The sequence below is a fragment of the Gracilinanus agilis genome, chromosome 1, assembly GCF_016433145.1.
Source record: "Gracilinanus agilis isolate LMUSP501 chromosome 1, AgileGrace, whole genome shotgun sequence".
Taxonomy (NCBI): domain Eukaryota; kingdom Metazoa; phylum Chordata; class Mammalia; order Didelphimorphia; family Didelphidae; genus Gracilinanus; species Gracilinanus agilis.
Window position 1 is genome coordinate 704207163 of NC_058130.1, and position 23281 is coordinate 704230443.

The window sequence follows — 23281 nt, forward strand, 5'->3', positions numbered from 1 at the left end:
CTGTGTCACCCTGGGCAAGTCACTTAACCTCCATTACCTAGCCCTTATTCCCTTCTGCCTTAGAACCAATAGAGAATACTGAATTTAAGTCAGAAGGTTAAGTTTTTTTTTTTTTTAAAGAGACTTTTGAAGAAAAGGGATGAGGGTCTAAACTAAAGTTGAGGATATCTGAATCCTAACTGATGTGCTGTTCCTAAGCTGACTTTTTTGAATTTCCCAGTTTAAATGGAGAAAGGGAATGGGTGAATGAGTCTTCTGAGGTGCCATATACTCACCAGAAACACCCTCCCATAAATAGGAGGGACCTAGGATGGCTGATACCTGTGCAAAAGATTTAAGATAGACTGTCATACTGTCTGAGAAAAGTTTTTGAACAAGTGCTCCAGGAAATTTTGAGGAAGTTAAGATCACTTTCAGATGGTCATGGAGGAAGTAACTTCTAAGACACAGGAGGAGATAAGTTTGAATGCAAAAAAGCAGAGAGTAGGAAATGGCTAGTAATCCAGATGGCATGGAATTTAAAAGGCAATTAACATGAAATAAAAGGGGGTAAACCCATCAAAACCAAATTTTGTGGGCTCCTCACAAAAAGGAGTATACATTTGTAGAGATCAGGGAGTTGAGCTCAGGAAATCACCTCTTCCATGAAGTCTTATAGGATTTCCCTTTTCTTAAACTTCGTATTTTATTCCCTCCTACATTAATCTTATTCCAGGGGAAGTTGCACTTAATTTTAATTGGGTTCTTATCTGCCTACTTTTTAGGGAGACCTGCTCTCCCACAACCTCCCATAACCTTGGCAAAGCTCAGGGCTCACACCTGCCAATTACATAAGTCAATATTTACTAAACAGGGTGTGGTAGGCACTGGGATAAGCCCTGGAGCTACAAAGAGGTGAAGGGCAGTGCCTGCCCTCAAGGAGCTCCCAGTCTAAAGGGAGAGACAACTTGTAAACAAGAGAAGCAGAAACAAGCCACATAATAGAGGATGAGAAATAATGAACAGAGGGATGTAAGGGACCTAAGGGGATTGGGGGTGGGGAGGGCCCAGTGGGACTAGCAGGACCTGGATGAAAGGGCAGAGCACAGCTCGCTGGGGCGAGGGATGTGTGTGTGTGTGTGTGTGTGTGTGTGTGTGTGTGTGTGTGTGAGTGAATACCCAGAGTAGTTGGGACCTGGGAATAGTGTCAAAGGAGTTCCTTTATGCACTAAAATGGAGGGAGAGCGCCTATGAAGCTGGGGATCAGAGAGAGCAAGCGACTCTCCCAGAGTCACACAGCACCAGGCTGCTGCTGAAGCGACCCCGAACCGGCCAAGGTGAGATAAGGACTTTTTCACTGAATAGTGGCGTGGAGGGAGGAGGCCGCGCCCTCCACCCACCCCCCGCCCAGGGGAGTATCCCGCACAGCGTCTTCAACAGCACGGTAACGCCAAAGCGCACGCACCGCGGGGAGGAAGTAGAAGATCTACAGCCCCGCAGTTCTCCGGTCTTTGCGCCTGCGCGCCCGCAGGGTGCTGATAGGGCGTGGATGGGAGGAGTGGAAGAGGTGGGGAGGCAGCTCCAGCGCCGGAACTCTTGAGCAGGAGGTCCGCGGTTCGACCGGAACGTTTTTTTGGCCGTCCTGGAGCCTGTTCTCTTCCACCTCCTCTCTTCTCCCCATCCTACCTCCGCGAGCCGATGTGCCGCGGCCGGTGCGCGCCGTGGGGAGAACGCGTGAGGCTGCGGGAGGAGGCGGAGGAGGTGGCGCGCGACACAGGTGGGGGAGGGCAGAGAATGTTAGGGATTAGGGGGGTCTGGGTGCGGGGAAAAAATGAGGAGCTCTGAAGGGGGGAGGGGGAGAAGAACCCTGGAGAAGGGAAAATGTCCGGGGGGGAAAGTGAAGAGCAGGAGAGCTGGGCAGGGAGAGCGTTCCGAGGAGGGCAGTGAGGGGCAAGAGAAAGGAAAGTCCTCGGGGGCAGTGTGGGGCAAGGCAGAGAAAAGGGTTTGGAAGGATGGGAGGAGAGCCCTGGGGGAAGGAGAAAGTTAACGATCTAGGGGTTCCTGGAGAGTGTGAGCTCGCCCTGAGAGGAAAGGAAAGATGCTGAAGGAAACTTTGGGAGGAATCTGGGGGACGGGTAGGGGAGGCAGCTGAGGGAGGTCCAAGGGTACTGAGGGAAAAAATAAAGGTTGATTCTAGGGGAGAAGGCTAGGAATGAGAGAGTTTAAGGGACTATGAGGAAGGTCTGATCTAGAAGATCAATGAGAGAGGTAGGGAATTTCTCTCTTAGTCGCCCTACACCAAAAAGGGAAGTTAACCCCATGCCCAGTAGTAGGCATTTAATACAAATTTATTGATGGATTGATTTAATAATATAGTTTTCACATGTAGCACCTTAAGGTTTGCAAAGCACTTTTACAAATATTTGATCCCCACATCAATCCTTGGAGGTAGGTGCTGTTAGGATTCTTATTTTATAGATGAAATACACAGGATGACAGTTACCAAGTATCTGAAGTCAAATTTGAATTCAGTTCTTCCTGACCCCAGTTCCAGTCTCTTAACTACTGTGCCACCCTGGCTACCTCATTATGTATAGTAGTATCCTGTAGGGGAAATTGGGTGCTAGAGAAGTAGCAAAGTTTAGATAAGAGAGATTTCTTAACCATAAAGAGTTTACAGTCTTATAGGGGTATGTCACAGATACACATACCTCTAACATGTAGTATTATGCTAAATATCTTAGTTACAAAGCAAGGTAGGGAGATGAACAAGGTTAGGCTGAGGCAATAAGATACACTGGTTACATATTTTTTATTTCATTAGGCTATATTTTTGTTAAAATTCTTAATTTTTCATCACTTTTATTAATAAAGATACTCCTTTTCTCCTACATAGTAAACCCAGTAACAAAGAATTAAAAAAAAAGGAAGACATAAATTCTGATAGGACATATAACATTCTATGCCCATAAACTCTCACCTCTTCAAAGAAGAGAGTAAGAATTAGATCATTATTTAGCAATTTAAGCATCTTTTTATGTGCAAAATACTACTTGGTATTTTTACTAAGGGTAAAAATTACCATTAGGCTCTCAAGGAAGAAATAAAGGTAATTAGGAGACTATACTTTCATGGAACTCACAGTCTTTTTTTTTTTTTTTTAAACCCTTAACTTCTTTGTATTGGCTCATAGGTGGAAGAGTGGTAAGGGTGGACAATGGGGGTCAAGTGACTTGCCCAGGGTCACACAGCTGGGAAGTGTCTGAGGCTGGCTTTGAATCTAGGACCTCCCTTCTCTAGGCCTGACTCAATCCACCGAGGTCCAAATCTAGCCCACTGCCTGATTTTGTGTTGGCTAGAACTAAGAATGATTTTATATTTTTAAGTTCAATAAAACTGTTTTAAAATATAAAAACCATTTTTAGTTCATGAAGTATAAAAGACCATGCCTGCTTATAGACTAATTTGCAGTGGTTTGTTGACTCCTAGAATTGTTTGTAGAGAGGCTTCAAGGAATTGAGGGTGAGGGGTTCTAGCAGAGTTTGACTTTGACTTTTAAGATTCCAATTCTGATATTTTATGATTTTGTGGTAACAGTATAAGTGAGATGTGTGTAACAGAGGAATCATTAAAGTTGGGAAGGACTTTTGATTTGGCCCTTACTGGGAAGGAATACTGAGTAAAGGGAAGAAGTAATTAAATAAGAGGGTTAGATGTTAGAAGATAATATGTATTAATACATGTATGTACTTAAGAGCATAGGATGGAGGACTGAGAAGATAGGTTGAAGAGAGAGGAGGGAGAAATGTTAGAGGAATAGTTAGGTCTTAGAGATGAGAATAGAATGGTGAGTCTTGGATATAAAAAGCATTGCAAAGAAAATTGTCAGGGTGGAAGCAATAACCATATCCCTAGGAAGCTTGGATAAAAAGGAGTTAGCTTATGGGGAAGGTGAGGCTCAGAAGGGAGTATGAGTGATTGAAAATCCTGGGGAAAGAGTGTCCAGGGTTAGGGTAGTAGAGGGTAATATGTATGTGTCAGAGAGATTTGGGAAGAGAGATGTTGCACAGCAGGGATAATCATTTATAAAAGTCAGTTAGCATCCTGTATCTCTGAGGGAATGTCTGAGCCTGGCACATAGTGGTCATTAGTACCTATTCTCAACCCTCCCATCCTTTTTCATCTATAGGTTATGAGAACTCCTTCCTCCTAGTACTACCATGTATGCTGTATATAAACAAGCTCACCCCCCAACGGGGCTGGAGTTTTCCATGTATTGCAACTTCTTTAGCAATGCTGAACGCAACCTTGTGGTGGCTGGGACTTCCCAGCTTTATGTGTACCGCCTGAACCATGATGCTGAGGTAAACCTCTTTACTTCTCCACATTCATATTCATTCTTCCAACAATTTCCTACCCTCTACAGAGAGAGACAGAGACATCAGGGATGGGGTTGGGGTGGGGTGGGGTGGTGGGATCTAGTTGTGAGAGATGGAGACAGCACCAGTGTGAGTGAGATACAGAGAAAGAGAGCCATAGTAGCTGTAGGAAAGGTAATCCCAGATGCTGCTGCTTAGGCTCCTGACCTTGATCCTCCCACAAACCCATAATCCTTTGACTCTAGGAGAGAAGGGTAGCAGTGAGGGTCAAGGGGAGGGGAATCTGCTCTGCAGCCAAAGTTAGGACAGTGATCTGACTTGATTTCTGTGTTTGTTTCTCTTAAGACTTCAACCAAGAGTGATAGGAATGCAGGTAAGCAACTTGGTCAGTTGGTGGAGAGGGAGGTCTGGTATCTTAAAGACTCTAGAAAACAGAGCCAGAAGTGTAGGTCCCTCACCCTAATATATTTCTGCTTTTACCCTCAGAAGGGAAGTTACACAAAGAACACAAAGAAAAGCTGGAACTGGTGGCCTCCTTCTCCTTTTTTGGAAATGTTATGTCTATGGCTAGTGTGCAGCTTGCTGGAGCCAAAAGAGATGCCCTACTTCTCAGTTTCAAAGATGCCAAGGTACCAGGGCTACTTGGATTAGGGGCGAGGGGAAGGGGAACAAGGCAAAAGTGAGCTGCTTTCCCTTTCTGTGTTTCCATCTCTACAATATAATAATAATAAACATCCAAGTATTTTTATTTAATTATAAAAACAATTTTTTTCTATGTGTGCAGCAATCCACATAATATTAAATGTGAAAAAATAACAACAGATAGCTACTAGACCTAGGACTACTTCTATCTGAACCCCATCAAAAATACAAAAATGTTTTTTCTATAATAATGGTAATTTGTTAGCTCTTCAGATAACAATGTATGTTACAATGTACATTTCTCATAATAATCTTTTGAGTTGTGTCCATTATAATAGCTTCTTTATAGGTGAGAAAACAGGTGATAAGATCATAGAGTTTAAAACTGCACGGGACCTTAGAGATTATCTGATACAGGGGATTTTTAACCTTTTTTGCGTGTTGTGGATCCCTTGGGCAGTCTGGTGAAGCCTATGGATTGCTTTTCAGAATGATGTTTTTAAAAAACATAAAACACCAGACACAAGATTACAAAGGAGACCAGCCTTTTTGAAACAGTTATCAAAATGTTTTTTGAAAAGTTCATAGATCCCAGATTAGCAATTCTTATTTAGTCCAGCTTCCTAATGATAGCGAATTTAATCCCAGAGAAATGAAGCCAAAGTAAGTGTCAAAGGGCTGATAGATATGTGAACACATCTCCTGACCCATACAGTATTCCCATACACTCAGAGATTCAGCCCATAAACTACAAAAATGTGAATAAACAGGACAAAGTACTCCCACTTAAAATGAACTGTGGGCTAAAAACCTGAATGAAGGCATTGATTAGACTTCATGAAATTAACTTCATTTGGGTTATTTTACTAGATTTTTTTAGTGGTTTTAATATTTTATTGTAAACAAAGGAAAAAGTTATTTTATTCACAGACTCAAAAGTCTATAATGTGGGCTTCTGTTTTCTGACTTAAATCACTCTGTGGTTTGTAAATAAAATATGGCTTTCTTGCCTCCCTGGCTTGCTCAGGAAGGGTCCTGGAAGTGCTACAGCAGATAGATAGGCTCTAACTACCCAAGATTCCTAAGTTGGAAACTCCACAACCCATCACTACCCTCTTCTAGCATTCTAGATATCTTTTTTCCCAAAGGCCACCTCTGTCTATCTGTTATCTGCATGATTCCAAGGCAGCCTTTCCCCTACCTTCACTTTTGTCAGAGGTACTGTCAGATATCTGGAGAGCATTCATGGAAGAGGGTTAGGCTTGTTCTGTTTGGCCCCAGAGAGAAGAACTGGGAACCTTGAGTATAGAAAAGCAGATCTTGGCCCTGGATAAGGAAAAATTTATTAAAAGTTAAAAGCTAACCCACAGTGGAATGTCTTCCTAAGAATGTCTCAGTGGAAAAAAAAATAAAAGAATGTTGTAGTGGGAATTTTTGCTCAAGGATTGAGGTTAATTCCCCACCAGCAGGAGTTCTTTCCCTAGCTGAGAATCTGTGATTCTCTATAGCAGTTCTACAAAGTGCAATTATTTTAAAAAAAAAAAAAAAGGTGATGGCATCTAATTTGGAGAACATCTACATATTGTCCAAGCTCAGTGCCTTCTATCCCTAGGTCAACTAACTCATGGTTCTTGGTTGTGGAATTAGGATGGGGAGTGAGGGACCTTGATTTAGGAGAAATCTCTGCTAGTCTTGGGTCATATGTGCATGGATAGACCTTAGATAAGGCTGTTTGAAGAGAACTTTTGGATTTCCTACACTACTCCTGACTCTGAGCTTGCTTTGTCCTCATGGCCTCAAGGAGGGGTAATATTGTCAGTCTAGTGCTAGAGCATGAGTATAGTATCCCTGTGTGTGCCTGGGATGGTGTGAAAGGCTGATACTAAGATTAATTCCTTCTCTTCTACCACCTGGTCTTTAGCTGTCAGTGGTAGAGTATGACCCTGGGACACATGACCTGAAGACTCTTTCACTACATTACTTTGAGGAGCCTGAGCTGAGGGTAAGAGTCTATGAACCCCCTTCCCAGGCCCTATGAATTGATTCCTTCATTCTCTAATACCTGGTCTGTGTGACTGTGGCTTCCTACCATTCTCAGAATGAACCTGAGATCTCTGGGTTCTTTTGGGGAGGGGGAGGGAAGTAGATTGGAATCCCCTAAGACAGAGACAGGTAAGGGTTTCTCTTTCTTTTCAATATCTTTGCCTCAGATATATTAATTATGGACCTGAATTGGTGCTGACCTTGACACTAACTACCTATTGGACCCTTACATCTGAAAGGTGCTAACTTTGACCTGTGTTCTCCCCTAACACTTCCCCCTGTCCCAGGATGGCTTTGTGCAGAATGTACACACACCTCGGGTGCGGGTGGACCCTGATGGGCGCTGTGCGGTCATGCTGATCTATGGAACACGACTTGTAGTGCTGCCTTTCCGAAGGGAGAGTCTGGCAGAGGAGCATGAGGGACTGGTAGGCGAAGGGTAAGTGTCAAGGAAGGAAAGTTGAGGGATTCCTGAGGGCCAGTATAAAGGCTGGGACCTGTGAGGCTGCGGTTTCCCTATACATTTAGGATTGGGCTTATTCTAGAACTCTTCTGTCATTCTTGGTACCCCTTTTTGGAGAAATATAGTCTTGGGTTTAAAGGGCAAGGGCTTCCTGTTTGCGGAGAGATATATGGATCCATCTTGAGGACATGAGTTGGGATTGTCCAGAATAGGGACCCTAATTGGAACTTTCCTCCCTCTTCTAAATCTCTCTCCCCAGGCAGAAGTCAAGCTTCCTGCCGAGCTACATTATTGATGTTCGGGCCTTGGATGAGAAGCTCTTGAACATCATTGATCTGCAGTTCCTTCATGGATACTATGAGCCCACCCTCCTCATCTTGTTCGAGCCTAATCAGACCTGGCCAGGGTAAGGACATTTATCTGTCTTCTTTGATATTTGTTATGAAAGTAGCAATGACACTAGACAGATAGATATATAGTGTATTGGGGCCTTCAGAGTAAGTGTTTTACAAACAATCTCTTTTAACCCTCACAAACCATTAAGATGAATACTACAGATATTATTATCCCTATCTTTGAGAAAAGGAAACAGGTTTAGAGAGGTTAAATGTCTTGCCTGTGGTCACAGAACTAATGAATACAATTGACAGGCTTTGAATTCTGCTCCTTTCCAACTCAATCCAACACTCTTTCCTAGCATACTGCCATTCAGAACAAGTCTGAATTTTCAAGATCGGTTCCACAGAGGGTTTTACATTTTCCTAAGGGACTTAATACAACACCCATTGTTATATTATTTCAAATAATTGTGAGACATTTCTTTTCCTTGGTATAGTTTTTGTCTGAAATGTCTAGAGGCCATATATAGTCTGGTATTTTTTGTAGTAACACTGCATAGAGTTCATTACCTGATGCATTCATTGTCACAGGGAAGAGTTTCAGAGGCAAAACTAGGAATAATAGGGCAGAGAAGTAGACCAGTTCAGTCTAAAGACATTTTCCCAACAATCAGCTGCTCAAAAGAAAACAGGACTGTTTTGGAAGGTAGTGAGTTTCCCGTTATTGGAGTTCTTCAAGCAGAGCTTGGATCAGCAGTGTCCCCACTTGTTAGGAATGTTGTAGAAAGGATTTCTGCCCAGGTATGGATTAAAGAAGCCCTGCAATCTTATGCAGTTTGAATTCTTAAGATTTTTGCTTAGAGAATGCTTAAGAATAGGGGTTTGAGGGGCAGCTGGGTAGCTCAGTGGATTGAGAGCCAGGCCTAGAGACGGGAGGTCCTAGGTTCAAATCTGGCCTCAGATACTTCCCAGCTGTGTGACCCTGGGCAAGTCACTTGACCCCCATTGCCTACCTTTACCACTCTTCTGCCTTGGAGCCAATATACAGTATTGACTCCAAGACAGAAGGTAAGGGTTTAAAAAAAAAAAAAGAAGAAGAGTAGGGGTTTGAACCAGTAAAGAGATCAGTCTATTTTCAATTTCTAGCCACTCTTTGATAGCTTCGAGTCTTTGTGATCATATCAGGTTTCTTACTCTGTATCATTAGATGATAGAGAAGTCCAGTCCCAGAACAAATTCAAACCTTCTGGTGTTTCCTTTTGCCCTTCAAAGAAGGCCTGGCTGCCTGCTTAATTGTAAGAGTTTTCCCATGTCTGATAGCTTATCCCATAAAGGCCTACATGACCGTTGTCCATCTCATATGTGGCCTTTGGGCCAAATGTATGCCCTCCAAATCACTGTTTACTAGATTTTACTCTGAGTAGTTTTTAAATTCCACACAATACTGATTTGATTAGAAATTTGCCCTTACTTTGGTAGCTTCATTATCTCTAGGGGTAATGGCAAAGGTTTCTGGGTTACTTAGTAAATCAGACCCCAGAGAAAATTCACATAGGAAATGCAGACACTAAGTCTAGCCCTGGATGTTCTTAATTCATATACTTGGGCTGCTTTCTTTAATAGGCTTAAATTTCATTCTTTCTGAATATTTTGTACCTATCCAATTTGAAAATATATTACCATCTCTGTACTGATATATCTTTTGTGTTCCCATTGTCCTCTGATGACTTCTTATCTACCCACCTCCTACTCTAACCAAGAGAGAGCTATATAGCATACCATTCCCCTCACAAAACTGATGTGCTTCCTCCTATAGTAAGTGGTTTTTTGATAGGTTACATGGCTCTGTGGAGAGCCTGAAACCTTCTCTAGTACCCCTATCTCTCCTTTCCCCCCAAATCCTTCAGGACAGCTTCTGAACCCCTGTATTTCCTTTGGTCAGGCGTGTGGCTGTACGACAAGATACATGCTCCATTGTTGCCATCTCTCTGAACATTTTGCAGAAGGTTCACCCAGTTATCTGGTCCCTAACCAACTTGCCTTTTGACTGTACCCAGGCACTAGCAGTACCCAAACCAATAGGTGAGTAATGGGCCAAGGACCAGAGGTCAACCTGTTTATCTAAAGAGGATTCCTTTCTCCAAGGAATGATCAGATGTAGGGTAGTAGTAGGGAGGCTGGTGGAAGGGTTGGGAGACTTTTCTGAGAAGCTCCACCTGTCTATCTGCCTCTCCTTCCAGGTGGAGTAGTGATCTTTGCTGTCAACTCCCTCCTGTACCTGAACCAGAGTGTTCCACCCTATGGTGTTTCCCTCAACAGCCTCACTGCTGGCACCACAGCTTTCCCTCTACGTGAGCCAACCTGGGAATAGAGGGGAGGTGCTGGAGAGATGGGAAGGAGTTGTGTGTGATGGGAGGAGATGGGAGGAAAATGGTTTAGGTGGGAAAAAGTGGAACTTTGGGAGTAGGCCTTGAGTCCTTAATTGTTCTTCTCTGCTTCTAGGCATGCAGGATGGAGTGAAAATCACCCTGGATTGTGCTCAAGCTGCCTTTATATCCTATGACAAGATGGTCATCTCCTTGAAGGGGGGCGAGATGTGAGCCCGCCTTGATTTCTGTTCCCCCTCTCCCCTGAGTCCTGGCTTCTCTCCTTCTGCCCTGCCAATTCTGACTTCTCCTTCTCTGAGTCTGGGTCCAAAGACTAGAATATTATCCAGGCTCTTCTGCTCCCTACTAGTATGACTGGCTGGCTAAGTCCCTCTTCTCAGACCTCATTCCTTCTCTAGTAGAATGAAGGACTTAGCTTAGATGATCTCTTCAGGGCATTTAGCTCTAGATCTGATGATCTAAGTTGAATTCTGTCCTCCTGACTCTGCCCTCTCTTCCCAGCTATGTGCTGACCCTCATCACAGACGGAATGCGTAGTGTCCGATCCTTTCACTTTGACAAAGCAGCTGCTAGTGTTCTTACCACCTGTGTGAGTCCATGTGATATACATCTACACAAATGGGATTAGAGAGGACCCAATGGAGAAGGGGGGAGGATCCTGGAAAACCGTGGGTGGGGAATGGTCTCTTAGAAATAGAAAGCTTTAGGCACTGTGTAGAATATTTTTTCCTCTTTTCCCAGATGATCACCATGGAACCAGGTTACCTTTTTCTGGGCTCCCGTCTTGGGAATTCACTTCTACTTAAATATACAGAGAAACTGCAAGAACCACCAGCCAGTGCTGCCCGAGAAGCCCCATCACGGGAAGTTTCTGACAAGGTTAGATTTCTTATGATATATAAAGGCATCATGTGCTCCCTTTACTTCAAGGGAAGGGGCCTCAGTACAGGGGCTTGGAGAATAGGAAGGGGTAGGCATAATAAAAATGTCCACACCACTCCTTTCCTCCTTATTTCTAACCCCAGCTTGTGTTTTTATGGAAACCCTAAAATATTATATAAATGTGAATTCTTCTTGTTATTTCCTCAGGATGAGCCACCTGTCAAAAAGAAGCGAGTGGAGTCCACGCTGGGCTGGGCAGGTGGTGGGGGACTTTGGCCTGGTCCTGGGGTTGGGGGTGGGTGGGTAGGGATAAGGCAAAAGTAGCCTGGATTCTGAATCAGGGTGGTGAGCATGTTTCTGGGGAATCTGATCCTGGAGCTGAAAGTGTCTGATTGGGCTGATATTGCAGGTGGGAAGTCAGCTCCCCAGGATGAAGTGGATGAAATTGAGGTGTATGGCAGTGAAGCCCAGTCTGGTACCCAGCTGGCCACTTACTCCTTTGAGGTGAGAGAGAGAGAGAATTAGAAAGGGAAAGGGAGCTGTCATTGAAATATCTTACCCCTATCCACAATTTTTCCATTTCTACTTAGATGTTGAAGTGTGGGAATGGGTGGATTGGTTCCTGAAACTCCGTCTTTCCAACTTTACAGCCCATGATATTCATCTTGTCTAGTTTATGCCCCATTCCCCTTCCTGGGCTGTCTTCTCTCATCTGTTCTGTTTTCTCATCTCTAACTTTGATAGCCTGTCCAGTTGAGTAAACATATCAGGCTAGATACCTGACTTGAATCAGGGAGAACTGGGTTCAAGTCTTACATCAAATTTTTGTGCATTGTGCAACACCAGACAAGTCATTTTAACCTTCTGAGTCTTGGTTTCCTCATCTGTGAAATGAGGATGGTAATAGGACTCACCTCACAGGTTTGTTGGGAGGATCAAATCATAATGTATACAGAACACTTTGCAGTTCTGATACACATGTCAGCATTGACATGCGTAGCCATTTTTGATGACACCTGGCCGCATGCAGTTGCATACAGAGAAGTCTGGGGCTGCATGCCAAGGACGAAACATTTGCTGTAGTGTAGTGTAGACACTCTGTGCTAGTACTATAGATGACAATTCTACCTATATTAATTTACCTATTTTGGTTTATTAAATACAGTTATATATTACAATTATACATTTTTGTTATTTAAACTATGAATATCATGAAATTATGTTTTTTTCCTTGAAGTAACACACCACCTGAGTTATGCTCAGTTTTTTGGCAAATTTTGACACACCAACCTCAAAAGGTTGCCCATCACTGCCTTAAATCATCATATAGATGTGAGCTATTGTTATGCCTCTGTTGCTCTTCAATTTTTCAGGTGTGTGATAGCATCCTGAACATTGGACCCTGTGCTAATGCTGCCATGGGGGAACCGGCCTTCCTGTCCGAGGAGGTATCCACCCCATTTGGGACATTTTTCTTACACAGGGAGGAAGATGGGGTTCTAGCTCTAAGGTTTGACTCAATCCTGGCAAAGGGAAATGTGGTTGGGGTCCTGAGGTAGGGTGAAGGGAGCTGAGGGACCATGGTTGATAAAGGTATTGGGGGCCATGCTGGCAACTAGTGGGGATCCTCTGACTGATGCCATTTCCCCCCTACCTCTTTGCAGTTTCAGAACAGTCCAGAGCCAGACCTGGAAATTGTGGTTTGCTCGGGTTATGGGAAGAACGGAGCATTGTCTGTGCTTCAGGTGATGAGCTAATTATCTTCCCCTTGGGACTTGAGGGCAGGGAATTGGTTTAAAGTGAAGATGGGTTATCAGGGTAGGTGGTCTTAACAAAAGATTAATAGCAAAGGGGAAAAGTCTTGGGAAGTTGTCTCTGCACCCTGCGAAGGCCTGCAGCAGAGAGCATGTGCTGTAGGTCTGGTACTGGTGCTACAGTAATTGCTACTCCTGGCCCCACCCTGGGCTGCCTGTCTTCTGTTGGGCTACCTGTGAGCAGCAGCTGGGAACACAAGGAGATTCCTAGGGGAAGAGTCAGGAAGACTAAATCCCAACATGTACTACTTCTCTCTCTGCTTCTAACATGCTCCAGGAAGAGGCAATGGGGAATGGGGCAGGGCCGGAGTTGGAGATAAATGGTTGATGGCAATTGATAACTTTTCCAACAAATCTGCTCTTCTAGAAGAGCATTCGACCCCAGGTGGTGACAACCTTTGAGCTGCCCGGCTGTTATGACATGTGGACAGTCATTGCACCCTTGCGCAAGGAAGAGGTCAGACCCTGCCCTTAAGGACCCCCTCACTGTTCCTTTCTTCTAAGTCTTGTCAAAGTTTACTTTAAAAAACTAGGGAAGCTCTGCTCCTGGGATGACCCTCTTCCTCCAGTTCTTTTCTCCTCTTCCTATCTCTCTCTCAGATATTATTTTTGCGTACTAGAGCTTAACTGTAAACCAACAGATTAGGTTTGTTCTCCTAGGCGTGGATAACTCAGAATATAGTTTACCACATAACCTAAATACTTCTGTAAAATAAAACTGTTAAAATGAAGAGTAAGACAATTTAATGAATAACTGTTAATTACTAAGTAGGTGACTGATATCTTGAAGTATGGTGGAATAGAAAAAGCTTTGGATTTGGACCTGAGTTCAAAATAGTTTTCTAACTATATGAATGATCTTGGGAGAGTCACTTAAAACCTCCTTGATAGTTCTCTTTGTGTCCATTCCCATCTCCATCTCTCACCCACCCTATATAGTCCTCTTCTGCCATCTCTCCTCCCCCCCCCCCTTTTTTTTTTAAACCCTTACCTTCCATTTTGGAATTAATACTATGTATTGGCTCCAAGGCAGAAGAGTGATAAGGGCTAGGCAATGGGGATTAAGTGACTTGCCCAGGGTCACACAGCTGGGAAGTGTCTGGGGCCAAATTTGAACCTAGGACCTAGGCCTGACTCAATCTACTGAGCCATCCAGCTGCCCCTGACCTTTCCCCTCTTTTTATTGTGGGTTCCTTAATCTTATGTCTCTCTTTTCCTCCAGGATGAGACTACCAAGGGGGAAGGGGCAGAACAGGAGCCCAGCTCCCCAGAAACAGAAGATGATGGGAAGAGACATGGCTTTCTCATTCTTAGCCGAGAGGATTCTACCATGGTGAGGGGATACAAGAGAGAGGGGCCCTCTGATGGGAGGTAAGGATAGGGTACTGAGAGACAGGATGATGTGAGAGAAAAGAAGACTGAACTGGAAATGAGAAGCCATAGACTGGAATCCAGTTCTGTTATGTGACTTTCAAAAAATCACCTCTCAGGGCCTCAGTTTCCTCTTCTGAAAAATGTGGGAGGCTGATTAGATGATCTCTGACTTCCTGTCCTTGGAGATTATATCTATTTGTAAACCTTTTCAGCTCTTCTGTGGAAAAGGGATGGTTTTAGACCCCAGGACTGAGGTCTTAACATCTCCATCCCCATCCCCTAGATCCTACAGACAGGTCAGGAGATCATGGAGCTGGACACAAGTGGCTTTGCCACACAAGGTCCCACTGTCTATGCTGGTAATATTGGTGACAATCGATATATTGTCCAAGTGTCGCCCCTTGGTATTCGTCTGCTAGAAGGAGGTAAGCACTTTAGAGCCTGGAATTGGGGATAAGACACAAGAAGCATAATGAAGGAGCTAAGCCCAAGTGCCTGGGCCTATTCATTAGTAGGGGGATTGGGTCTGGCCTTGGGATCGTGATGAGTTTGCCACTTGCCTTGCAGTGAACCAGTTGCATTTCATTCCTGTGGACCTGGGCTCTCCCATTGTGCAGTGTGCTGTTGCTGATCCTTATGTGGTCATCATGAGCGCCGAGGGTCATGTGACTATGTTCCTTCTGAAAAGTGACTCCTATGGGGGAAGGAACCATCGCCTGGCTCTTCACAAGCCCCCTTTACATCATGTAATTGAATGCTAGTATTCTCTGATTCCTTTTCAATCACTGATCTCAGATCTAATTCTTTTCCTTCATTTCCCCCTTAAGCTCCATTATTCCTGAAAATAACTCCTCTTGATTTTCTTTACACCCAAACCAGTTCTTTATTTTTTTTAAACCCTTACCTTCTATCTTATGATCAATACTGTGTATTGGTTCCAAGGCAGAAGAGCAGTAAGGGCTAGGTAATGGGGGGGTTAGGTGACTTGCCCAGGGTCACATGGCCAAAATGTGTCATAGTCGAGCCTTGAACCCCCTGTGTCCAGGCCTAACTCTCTAGCCACTGAGTCACCTACCTGCTCCCCAAACCATATTCTTAATCATCTCTCTAATCACCAACTGTCTTGTCCTTGCTCCTCTGACCTGATGTCCTGTTTTCTCATTGTTTCCTGATTATAGCAGTCAAAGGTGATTGCACTCTGTGTGTACCGGGATGTCAGTGGGATGTTCACCACTGAGAGTAGAGCAGCTGGGCTCCGAGATGAGCTGGGAGGTCGAGGGGGCCTGGAGGCTGAGGGCCTGGGACCAGAGATCAGGTATATATGCAGGGAGGTTCCAGGGTCATGGGCTAAAGCTTTTAAGTGTAAAACCTGATTATGCTTTGTCACCCTCTGCTCTCAGCCCCACAGTGGATGATGAAGAAGAGATGTTATATGGAGACTCCAGTTCATTGTTCAGTCCCAGTAAAGAAGAGGCTCGAAGGAGTAGTCTCCCACCTGCTGACCGGGACCCTCCACCATACAGAGCAGAGCCCACCCACTGGTGTGTGCTAGTACGAGAGAGTGGGGCCATGGAAGTGAGTGAGCCATAACCCTCCTCCCTCTTCCCCACTGACTTGGGGGTGCTAATGCCAAAGAGTGAGAGTTCTTAGGTGAATAAACTCTTTGAACTGACTTCTGTGGGCCTGTGGTGGACAGTGATATCTACTACCAACTTCCTGATATAGCCTCTTGCTAATGTGGAAGAATGGGGCTATGGAGTTGTGATCCCCTAACCCCACTGGTCTTTGTACATTGGGGCAGGAAAGTGGGGTTGGGAAGGGAAGAGATTTTTAGCCACTTAACCCCTTTCTTTTTTTGACCCTAGATCTATCAGCTCCCAGACTGGCGCCTGGTATTTCTAGTGAAAAATTTTCCTGTTGGGCAGCGGGTGCTAGTAGATAGCTCCTTTGGCCAGCCAGCCACACAGGGTGACACCAAGAAAGAAGAGGTGACAAGGCAAGGGGAACTTCCTCTTGTTAAGGAGGTATTACTGGTTGCCTTGGGTAACCGCCAGACCCGTCCCTATTTGCTGGTGAGTTTTATATGCAAGACTCCCCCTTTTCCCAAAATGATTTCTCTTATTTGCTAGTGGCCTTGAGTCTTTTTTACCCTCCAAACACTGTAGCCTCTTCCCTTAACATCTCCTTCAGGTACATGTAGACCAGGAACTGTTGATCTATGAGGCCTTTGCTCATGACTCCCAGCTTGGCCAGAGCAATCTCAAAGTTCGATTCAAAAAGGTACCCGAGCTCTTTGTCTCCTCCAATTTATCCTTAGCATAGGCTCTAACATATAGGCTCCCTCATGATGGTCCAGGGACAGGACTGGGGAGCTCCCAGACTGTGGGAGAAGAGAAGACTCGCATACAGAGATAAGGTTAAGGAAAGTTTCATGGTGATGCTGGGGTACTGGGGTGATAGGAGCCAAGTCCTGAAGAATGAGTAGCATCTGGAGCAGAGAAACACTGTCAAGAGGCTTCAGAAGACAAGTGTGGTGGCAAGAGCACTAGGCTTGGAGGCAGAGAACCTGGGTTTGAAATTTCTCTCTTAATATTTAAACTGTCTATGTGACCTTGAACAAAGCTCATTATTTTTACCAAGATTTGTGAACTATAAAACAATTGGGTTGCATTAGATGTCTTATCTCCTAATGTCCAAATGCACATATCCTCCTTAAGGCTCATTCTACCTGGAATTTCTGGTATGACAGGTGTTCTCTACCTTTCCTTCACTCCATCTCTTCTTTTTTCTTGCCTTAGGTTCCCCACAACATCAATTTCAGGGAGAAGAAGCCAAAGCCATCAAAGAAGAAGTCAGAAGGGGGTGGGACTGAAGAGGGTGCTGGTGCTCGGGGCCGTGTAGCCCGGTTCCGCTATTTTGAAGATATTTATGGCTATTCAGGGGTCAGTGGGACGTGGGGATTTGGGCAGGTTGATGACATGAGGAGTGGTCAGTGGGACAGGCTAGAAGCTTTGGATGAGGTCTCAAATATTCTTGATACTCCTCTCTTACCAAGGTGTTTATCTGTGGTCCTTCACCCCATTGGTTGCTGGTGACTGGTCGGGGAGCCCTTCGATTGCATCCTATGGGTATTGATGGTCCCATTGACTCCTTTGCCCCTTTCCACAATGTCAACTGTCCAAGGGGATTCCTATACTTCAATAGACAGGTAGGAATGGAGTAGAAACAAAAGTCTTTCACACATCTCTTCCCTTTTCCCTATCCTAATGCCCATCCCTCATCCTTCCCTATACCTGGATCACTGTCATAGATTTGGGCATTGGTATTTCCCACAGCACCACTTTACCATGTTTATAAATCTTTAGAGCTTCCTTCAATTCTATAGGTCATGGCCCTTAAAACCTTGTACAGGCCCCATCTAGTCTTCCTCTCAAGGTTGTTGAATTGTCTCCCAGATATGTCATGTTTATGCCCTTCTTCATGTCTTTGCTAACACTGTGCTTCCCAGTCCTCATCAACCCTGCCTGCTGGGTGCAGACCCATTCTCCTCTGTTCTAGGAAGCCTTTTCCCAACTTCTCTGACTTACTCTTCTGAATTGCTGTGCCTCTGACTGAAAATCCAGAGTCTACATATAGCACTGGATTTACCTACTCTTGAACTTTTTTCTGTTGTTATATATATGAAACTTGTCTCCAGCTTCCTTCTTCCTTGAAGAGAGGGTCCTTATCTTCCCTTGTCTCCCATTTCATCCAGAAACATTTGTTAAGCTTGCACCCTGGGCAAGCTCCTTGAGATTGGGGGCTATTTTGCCATTTTGTCTGTTCCATGTAAGGGAGAAATAGAATGGCAAAATAGCTCCCAGTTCCAAGGAGCTTAAATGCTACTGGAGCCTACAGCATGCCAGTTGAGAAGTATGTATATTATTTGACAATTCAGGAAAAGTTTCCTTTAGTTGGCAAATGAACTAAGCTGTGAATGAAAAGAAGGCTTCTAAGAGGTATAGGTGAGGGATGGGGTGACAGCCTGGGTAAAGGAAGGTACAAAGGTAGAAATGCTAAATTTTGGGAATAATAATTGTCCCTTTTGGTTGGAACATTGTGTATGTGAAAGAGATAAGCATTAAGCCTGGAAAGGTGGCATGGGTTGAAATTGTTTAGGACTTTAGATGCCAGGTTGATTAGGTTGTATTTTGTCTTGGAGGAAATAGCCACTGATTTAGCCATCGTGTGACATGGACTAATTTGTGCTTTGAAAGATTATTTTGGCAGCTGTGGGGAAGTTGGCTGGGAGAGGGAAGACACTGGAGACCCAGAGTTCAATTAGGGGCCATTGTAATAGCCTAAGCAAGAGGTGATGTAGTCCTGGACTAGGTGGTGTCATTGTGAATAGAGAAAAGGGAATGGGTACAAAGGAGGAATTGGCAAGACTTGGCAACTGATTAGATGCAGGGTGGTGAGGAAAAAGTACTCCTGGATGACAAAGATTTTGAACCAGGGTGTCTGGAATCATGGTGCCTTCAGGAGGTAATTATGGAAAGACAGGTATTTTCTGGGGTGAGAGCAAGTCCTATTTTGGAAATGCAGCATTTGGTATGCCTGTGAGATTCATTTGGAGGTATCCAACTGGTAGTGGGGGATATTTGGCAATTGGAGCTAGAAATTTAAAATGGGGAAATATCTACAGGATATCAATTCACTAAGATCACAAGAATTTAGAGAGGACAAGCCAGGACAAGACCTGGGATGCCAAGATATGAATGGCAATTCAGCAAAAAGGCCAGGTGTGCAGACAGGTAGGAAGAGCAGTGTTAGGAAAACCCAAGGAATTTGAGAGTATTGAGGAAGGGATCTAACATTGCAGAATGATTAAGAATGACTGAGAAAAGGCTAGAGGGCTTGTTGGGAACCTTGTAGAGAACAGTTGTATTTTGAATGATGAATTTAGGTCAGCTTGTTTATGTGATTTGGAAGAAAGGGAGAGAAATAGAGACAAGGCAATTTCTCTGGAGTTTAATTGTGAAGAGAAAAGATATAGAAAGGTAGCTTTAGCCATTCAGGTCAAGTGAAGGGATTTGTGTTTTATTTTTTATATATATTTTATAATTATGGGAGAGACCAGTGCAAGCAGCAAGAAAGGAGACAACAGAGATGGAGATTGAAGATAAAGTGGGGTAAGGGGCACAGGGACCATTGAAGGGAAGATCTTAGAGAAGATGGGATCAAGGGCTTAAATAACAGTGGTGTTTGGCCTTAGCAAGGCTGTCTCATCAGAGGTTGAAGCAAAGGAGGGTTTGGATGATGATATTTCACTAATTAGCTGAATGGGAACCCGGAAGAGCAATATTTTATCACATGTAAGTGGATGAAAATCAGCAGGGTATCAAGGGCTGGGCCCAGGTCTAGGACCCTGTTTGATATCTTTCCATTTTTGGATCCTCCAGGGGGAGCTTCGGATCAGTGTGCTCCCAGCCTATTTGTCCTATGATGCTCCCTGGCCAGTAAGAAAGATTCCATTGCGGTGCACCGCTCACTATGTTGCCTATCATGTGGAGTCCAAGGTTAGCACCCTGACCCCATGCCTCCTACTCCTCCCCTACCCTTCCCTCAGAACTATTCACCCAAACTGCCATACCCGAAGATGCCTTGAATAAAATCCCTAACATCCTCCACTCTATCCTGTTCTTATGCCTTTTTGAGAATTTCCTGTCACTTCTGCTCCTTGCTCATGATTAACTGTGATACTCCTTAACCTTGATCCCTCCAAACAAATCAAATAGGTCTATGCTGTAGCCACAAGCACCAATGCCCTATGTACCCGCATTCCTCGAATGACAGGTGAAGAGAAGGAGTTTGAGACAATAGAGAGAGGTTAGTGATTTCCCCCACCTAGCCTTCCTTTTTCTTCCCCTCACATCCTCCACAACCCTGTTAGCTCACTTCTCCAACTAATATACTGTGTCCTCTCTAGTGTAATGGGACTGAAGGAAGGGCTGACTGTCATTCTTCTTTCCCCCTAGATGAACGGTATATCCACCCCTTGCAGGAGGCCTTCTCTATCCAGCTCATCTCTCCAGTCAGTTGGGAGGCCATCCCTAATGCCAGGTAAGACCTTGGGTCAGTTCTACCCCATCCTCTTTTCATTCCTCTTAGTATCCCCTTAGGCCCTATTCAGTGTTCCTGGGCCTTCCCTGCAGGATTGAGCTGGAGGAATGGGAGCATGTGACCTGCATGAAGACAGTGTCCCTTCGAAGTGAAGAGACTGTGTCTGGCCTCAAGGGCTATGTGGCTGCTGGAACATGCCTCATGCAGGGGGAGGAGGTCACGTGTCGAGGCAGGGTGAGCAGCTGGGTATATTCCAGGAGGGATGTGGTTCTAGGAATTGCTGGTCTTGAATTTTCAAATTGCCTACTCCCCACAGATTCTCATCATGGATGTGATTGAAGTAGTTCCAGAGCCAGGACAACCACTGACGAAGAACAAGTTCAAAGTGCTGTATGAGAAAGAGCAAAAGGGCCCAGTGACAGCTCTCTGTCATTGCAATGGCCACCTAGTATCAGCCATTGGTCAGAAGGTAATGACTGTCCAGCTCGAGGTGAGACTGCAGGGATGTGCTCTGACCAGGCTAGCCTCCTGTGACCCAGGTTGTTCTTCTTCCTCTGCTTTCCCAGATCTTCCTGTGGAGTCTTCGGGCCAGTGAGCTGACAGGCATGGCTTTCATTGACACACAGCTCTACATTCACCAGATGATCAGTGTGAAGAATTTCATCTTGGCAGCTGATGTCATGAAGAGCATTTCTCTACTTCGCTACCAGGAGGAGAGCAAAACCCTGAGCCTGGTGTCCCGGGTATAGGACTGAGGCACCCAGAACCAAGGAGGGGATGGGAGGAGGGTTGGGGCTAGGGCCCACAAGAGAAGATACTAACCCAATTTATCCCCAGGATGCCAAGCCCCTGGAAGTGTACAGTGTGGATTTCATGGTAGACAGTGCTCAACTTGGCTTTTTGGGTAAGTGAATGTAAAACCCCAAGGGGGTAGGAGTTTTCTGAGGGTCTAACTTGGCTCTGATGATACTTCCCTCTTCTTCCCCAACAGTGTCAGACCGGGACCGCAACCTCATGGTGTATATGTATCTCCCTGAAGGTGAGTATAAATGACTTTTCCCCACAATATTGACTAGAGAGAGTCAAGTAAAAGCTGCATTAAATTACTGCTCTAAATCCATCCCAGGAAGTTTTGAGGGAGGCAGGAGGCTAGAAGAAAGTGACAATTTATCCCCTTGCTCCTAGCCAAAGAGAGTTTTGGGGGGATGCGGCTGCTGCGACGGGCGGACTTCCATGTGGGTGCCCATGTGAACACGTTCTGGAGGACACCATGCCGGGGAGCAGCAGAAGGGCCCAGCAAGAAATCCATTGTCTGGGAAAATAAGCATATCACATGGTTTGGTGAGTTAAGTCATTGAGAAGGGAACCCTTCAGGGATTTGTGTTTGGCTTTTGGCTAATAATGCCTGCTCTATCTTTTTCCTCAGCCACATTAGATGGTGGCATTGGGCTCCTGTTGCCCATGCAGGAGAAGACGTATCGGAGGCTGCTGATGTTGCAAAATGCCCTGACCACGATGCTGCCTCACCATGCTGGTCTCAACCCCCGTGCCTTTCGGTGAGACTCTGACACCCCTTTTTGTGTAGTCTTTACTCCTTTCCTTAGGTGACACCATCTGTTTTTAATCTCCCAAATGCAGGATGCTACATGTTGACCGTCGAATACTTCAGAATGCTGTACGCAATGTCCTTGATGGGGAACTCCTTAATCGTTATCTCTACCTTAGCACCATGGAACGTGGAGAGCTGGCCAAGAAGATTGGGACCACACCTGACATTGTAAGGAGATTTCCCAGACTTCTCAAGTTTATTGCTGTATATCTATCTGCCTGTGCCTTTACCCTGTCCATTCCTCTTTCTGTCTTTCCAGATTCTGGATGACCTGTTGGAGATTGATCGTGTTACAGCTCATTTCTAGTTACCTCTATCCCAAATACACACTTTTGGATAAAACAGAGATTTTGTTTTAAGGAAACCGTGGGGATGTTTGTAAGAGTATTGGAGTTTTATTTCTTTTCTGTGAAGAAGCTTCTATGGGATGAAGTAAGAGAAGCCTTTCTATCACTGAAGGCTCTGCTTTATTGCCATCCCATAGCCAAGGAAGCTGCAGCTAGAGCCTGAGCATTACATCCACTCCTTTATTCTGTGCCCCAAGGGACCCCTCCCTCCCCTTTTAGTTTGAGCAAACAGAGAGGCTGCTTGTCTGTCATCTTGACTTGGCCACTTGACTTGCTGCCCTGGTGGCTGATGTCTGTCCCTCCTTTCTTTGTTGGGGGAGGTGAGTCTGCAGCTCAGGGTGGGTGTGACAGGATCACCCAGACCCATTTTCCATTTCCTTGAGTAGCTTCTCAGGCTCAGGCATGACCCCCAGACGAACCAGGAATTTGATGATCCTGGAAGTTAGCTGCATTGAGAACATCTCCAACCTGAAGCCAGGAAAAGGAGTAAAAAACATGGGACCTAGCAATGGCTCTAGCCCTCCCCTCAGTCCCCCATTCCTTATATCTTTACCTGAGGATAGCTTCGAACTTGAAGCTCACCCAAATGACCTTGACCCAATTCAGAAACCTTCTATAGAAGTTCTCTTGAGTCTTCTTTCCCACCACCTGGCGACTCCAACTCCTCACAGCACTTCACGCCACCCCACCAAAAAAAAACAAAACAAAAAACCCAAAACATTAATTAGCATTTTCTCCCCTTTATATTACATACTTTGTTAACCTCTTTTAAACCCAGGGCTTTTCATTCCCTGGGAACTGTTATGGGAGTACCAAGATAGTCGAGCAACCCACCATTCTCTCTGCTGTGGGTTTTGAGGGGGTGGGGTATTGGTAGATTCAGTGGCTCTTAAACAGTCTCATTCTATTATGTTGGGCTAAC

General features: G+C 44.8%; 2 protein-coding genes across 3 annotated transcripts in view; one reads left to right on the forward strand and one right to left on the reverse strand.

The window, feature by feature from the left end:
• Positions 1 to 1604: 1604 nt before the first annotated feature.
• Positions 1605 to 22375, forward strand: CPSF1 (cleavage and polyadenylation specific factor 1). 2 transcript variants are annotated; one of them, XM_044669495.1, is made up of 38 exons: positions 1605 to 1756; positions 4169 to 4343; positions 4704 to 4731; positions 4845 to 4987; positions 6922 to 7002; positions 7331 to 7482; positions 7766 to 7912; positions 9787 to 9926; positions 10085 to 10195; positions 10347 to 10440; positions 10733 to 10820; positions 10973 to 11110; positions 11321 to 11375; positions 11523 to 11617; positions 12487 to 12561; positions 12778 to 12858; positions 13295 to 13384; positions 14150 to 14260; positions 14585 to 14726; positions 14869 to 15047; positions 15480 to 15616; positions 15702 to 15876; positions 16167 to 16373; positions 16492 to 16581; positions 17100 to 17243; positions 17357 to 17509; positions 19743 to 19859; positions 20079 to 20169; positions 20319 to 20403; positions 20496 to 20637; positions 20720 to 20872; positions 20970 to 21146; positions 21241 to 21307; positions 21395 to 21442; positions 21589 to 21744; positions 21830 to 21959; positions 22042 to 22180; positions 22272 to 22375. In XM_044669495.1, exons 2-38 carry the CDS (start codon positions 4200 to 4202, stop codon positions 22317 to 22319), a joined length of 4353 nt encoding a protein of 1450 aa, XP_044525430.1. In that variant the 5' UTR covers positions 1605 to 1756; positions 4169 to 4199; the 3' UTR covers positions 22320 to 22375. The 2 variants fall into 2 exon arrangements, with proteins under 2 accessions (XP_044525430.1, XP_044525423.1); XM_044669488.1 differs by having other exon boundaries at positions 11321 to 11372.
• Positions 22376 to 22385: 10 nt separating this feature from the next.
• The window catches only part of ADCK5 (aarF domain containing kinase 5), a 46969-nt gene continuing 46073 nt past the window's right edge, over positions 22386 to 23281 (reverse strand). The window contains exons 14-15 of the mRNA XM_044669506.1: positions 22913 to 23032; positions 22386 to 22827 (exon numbers count right to left, since the gene is read on the reverse strand). Coding sequence (XP_044525441.1) covers positions 22713 to 22827; positions 22913 to 23032 — 235 coding nt within the window. The 3' untranslated portion in view covers positions 22386 to 22712. The remainder of the gene's footprint in view (positions 22828 to 22912; positions 23033 to 23281) is intronic.

Coding starts and splice junctions, on each gene's coding strand:
- CPSF1 (XM_044669495.1), top strand. CDS start 4,200: ATGTATGCTGTATATAAACAAGCTCACCCCCCAACGGGGCTGGAGTTT. Junction 20,638..20,719: donor AGGTCACGTGTCGAGGCAGG/GTGAGCAGCTGG, acceptor TACTCCCCACAG/ATTCTCATCATGGATGTGAT. Junction 21,147..21,240: donor CCCTGAGCCTGGTGTCCCGG/GTATAGGACTGA, acceptor ATTTATCCCCAG/GATGCCAAGCCCCTGGAAGT.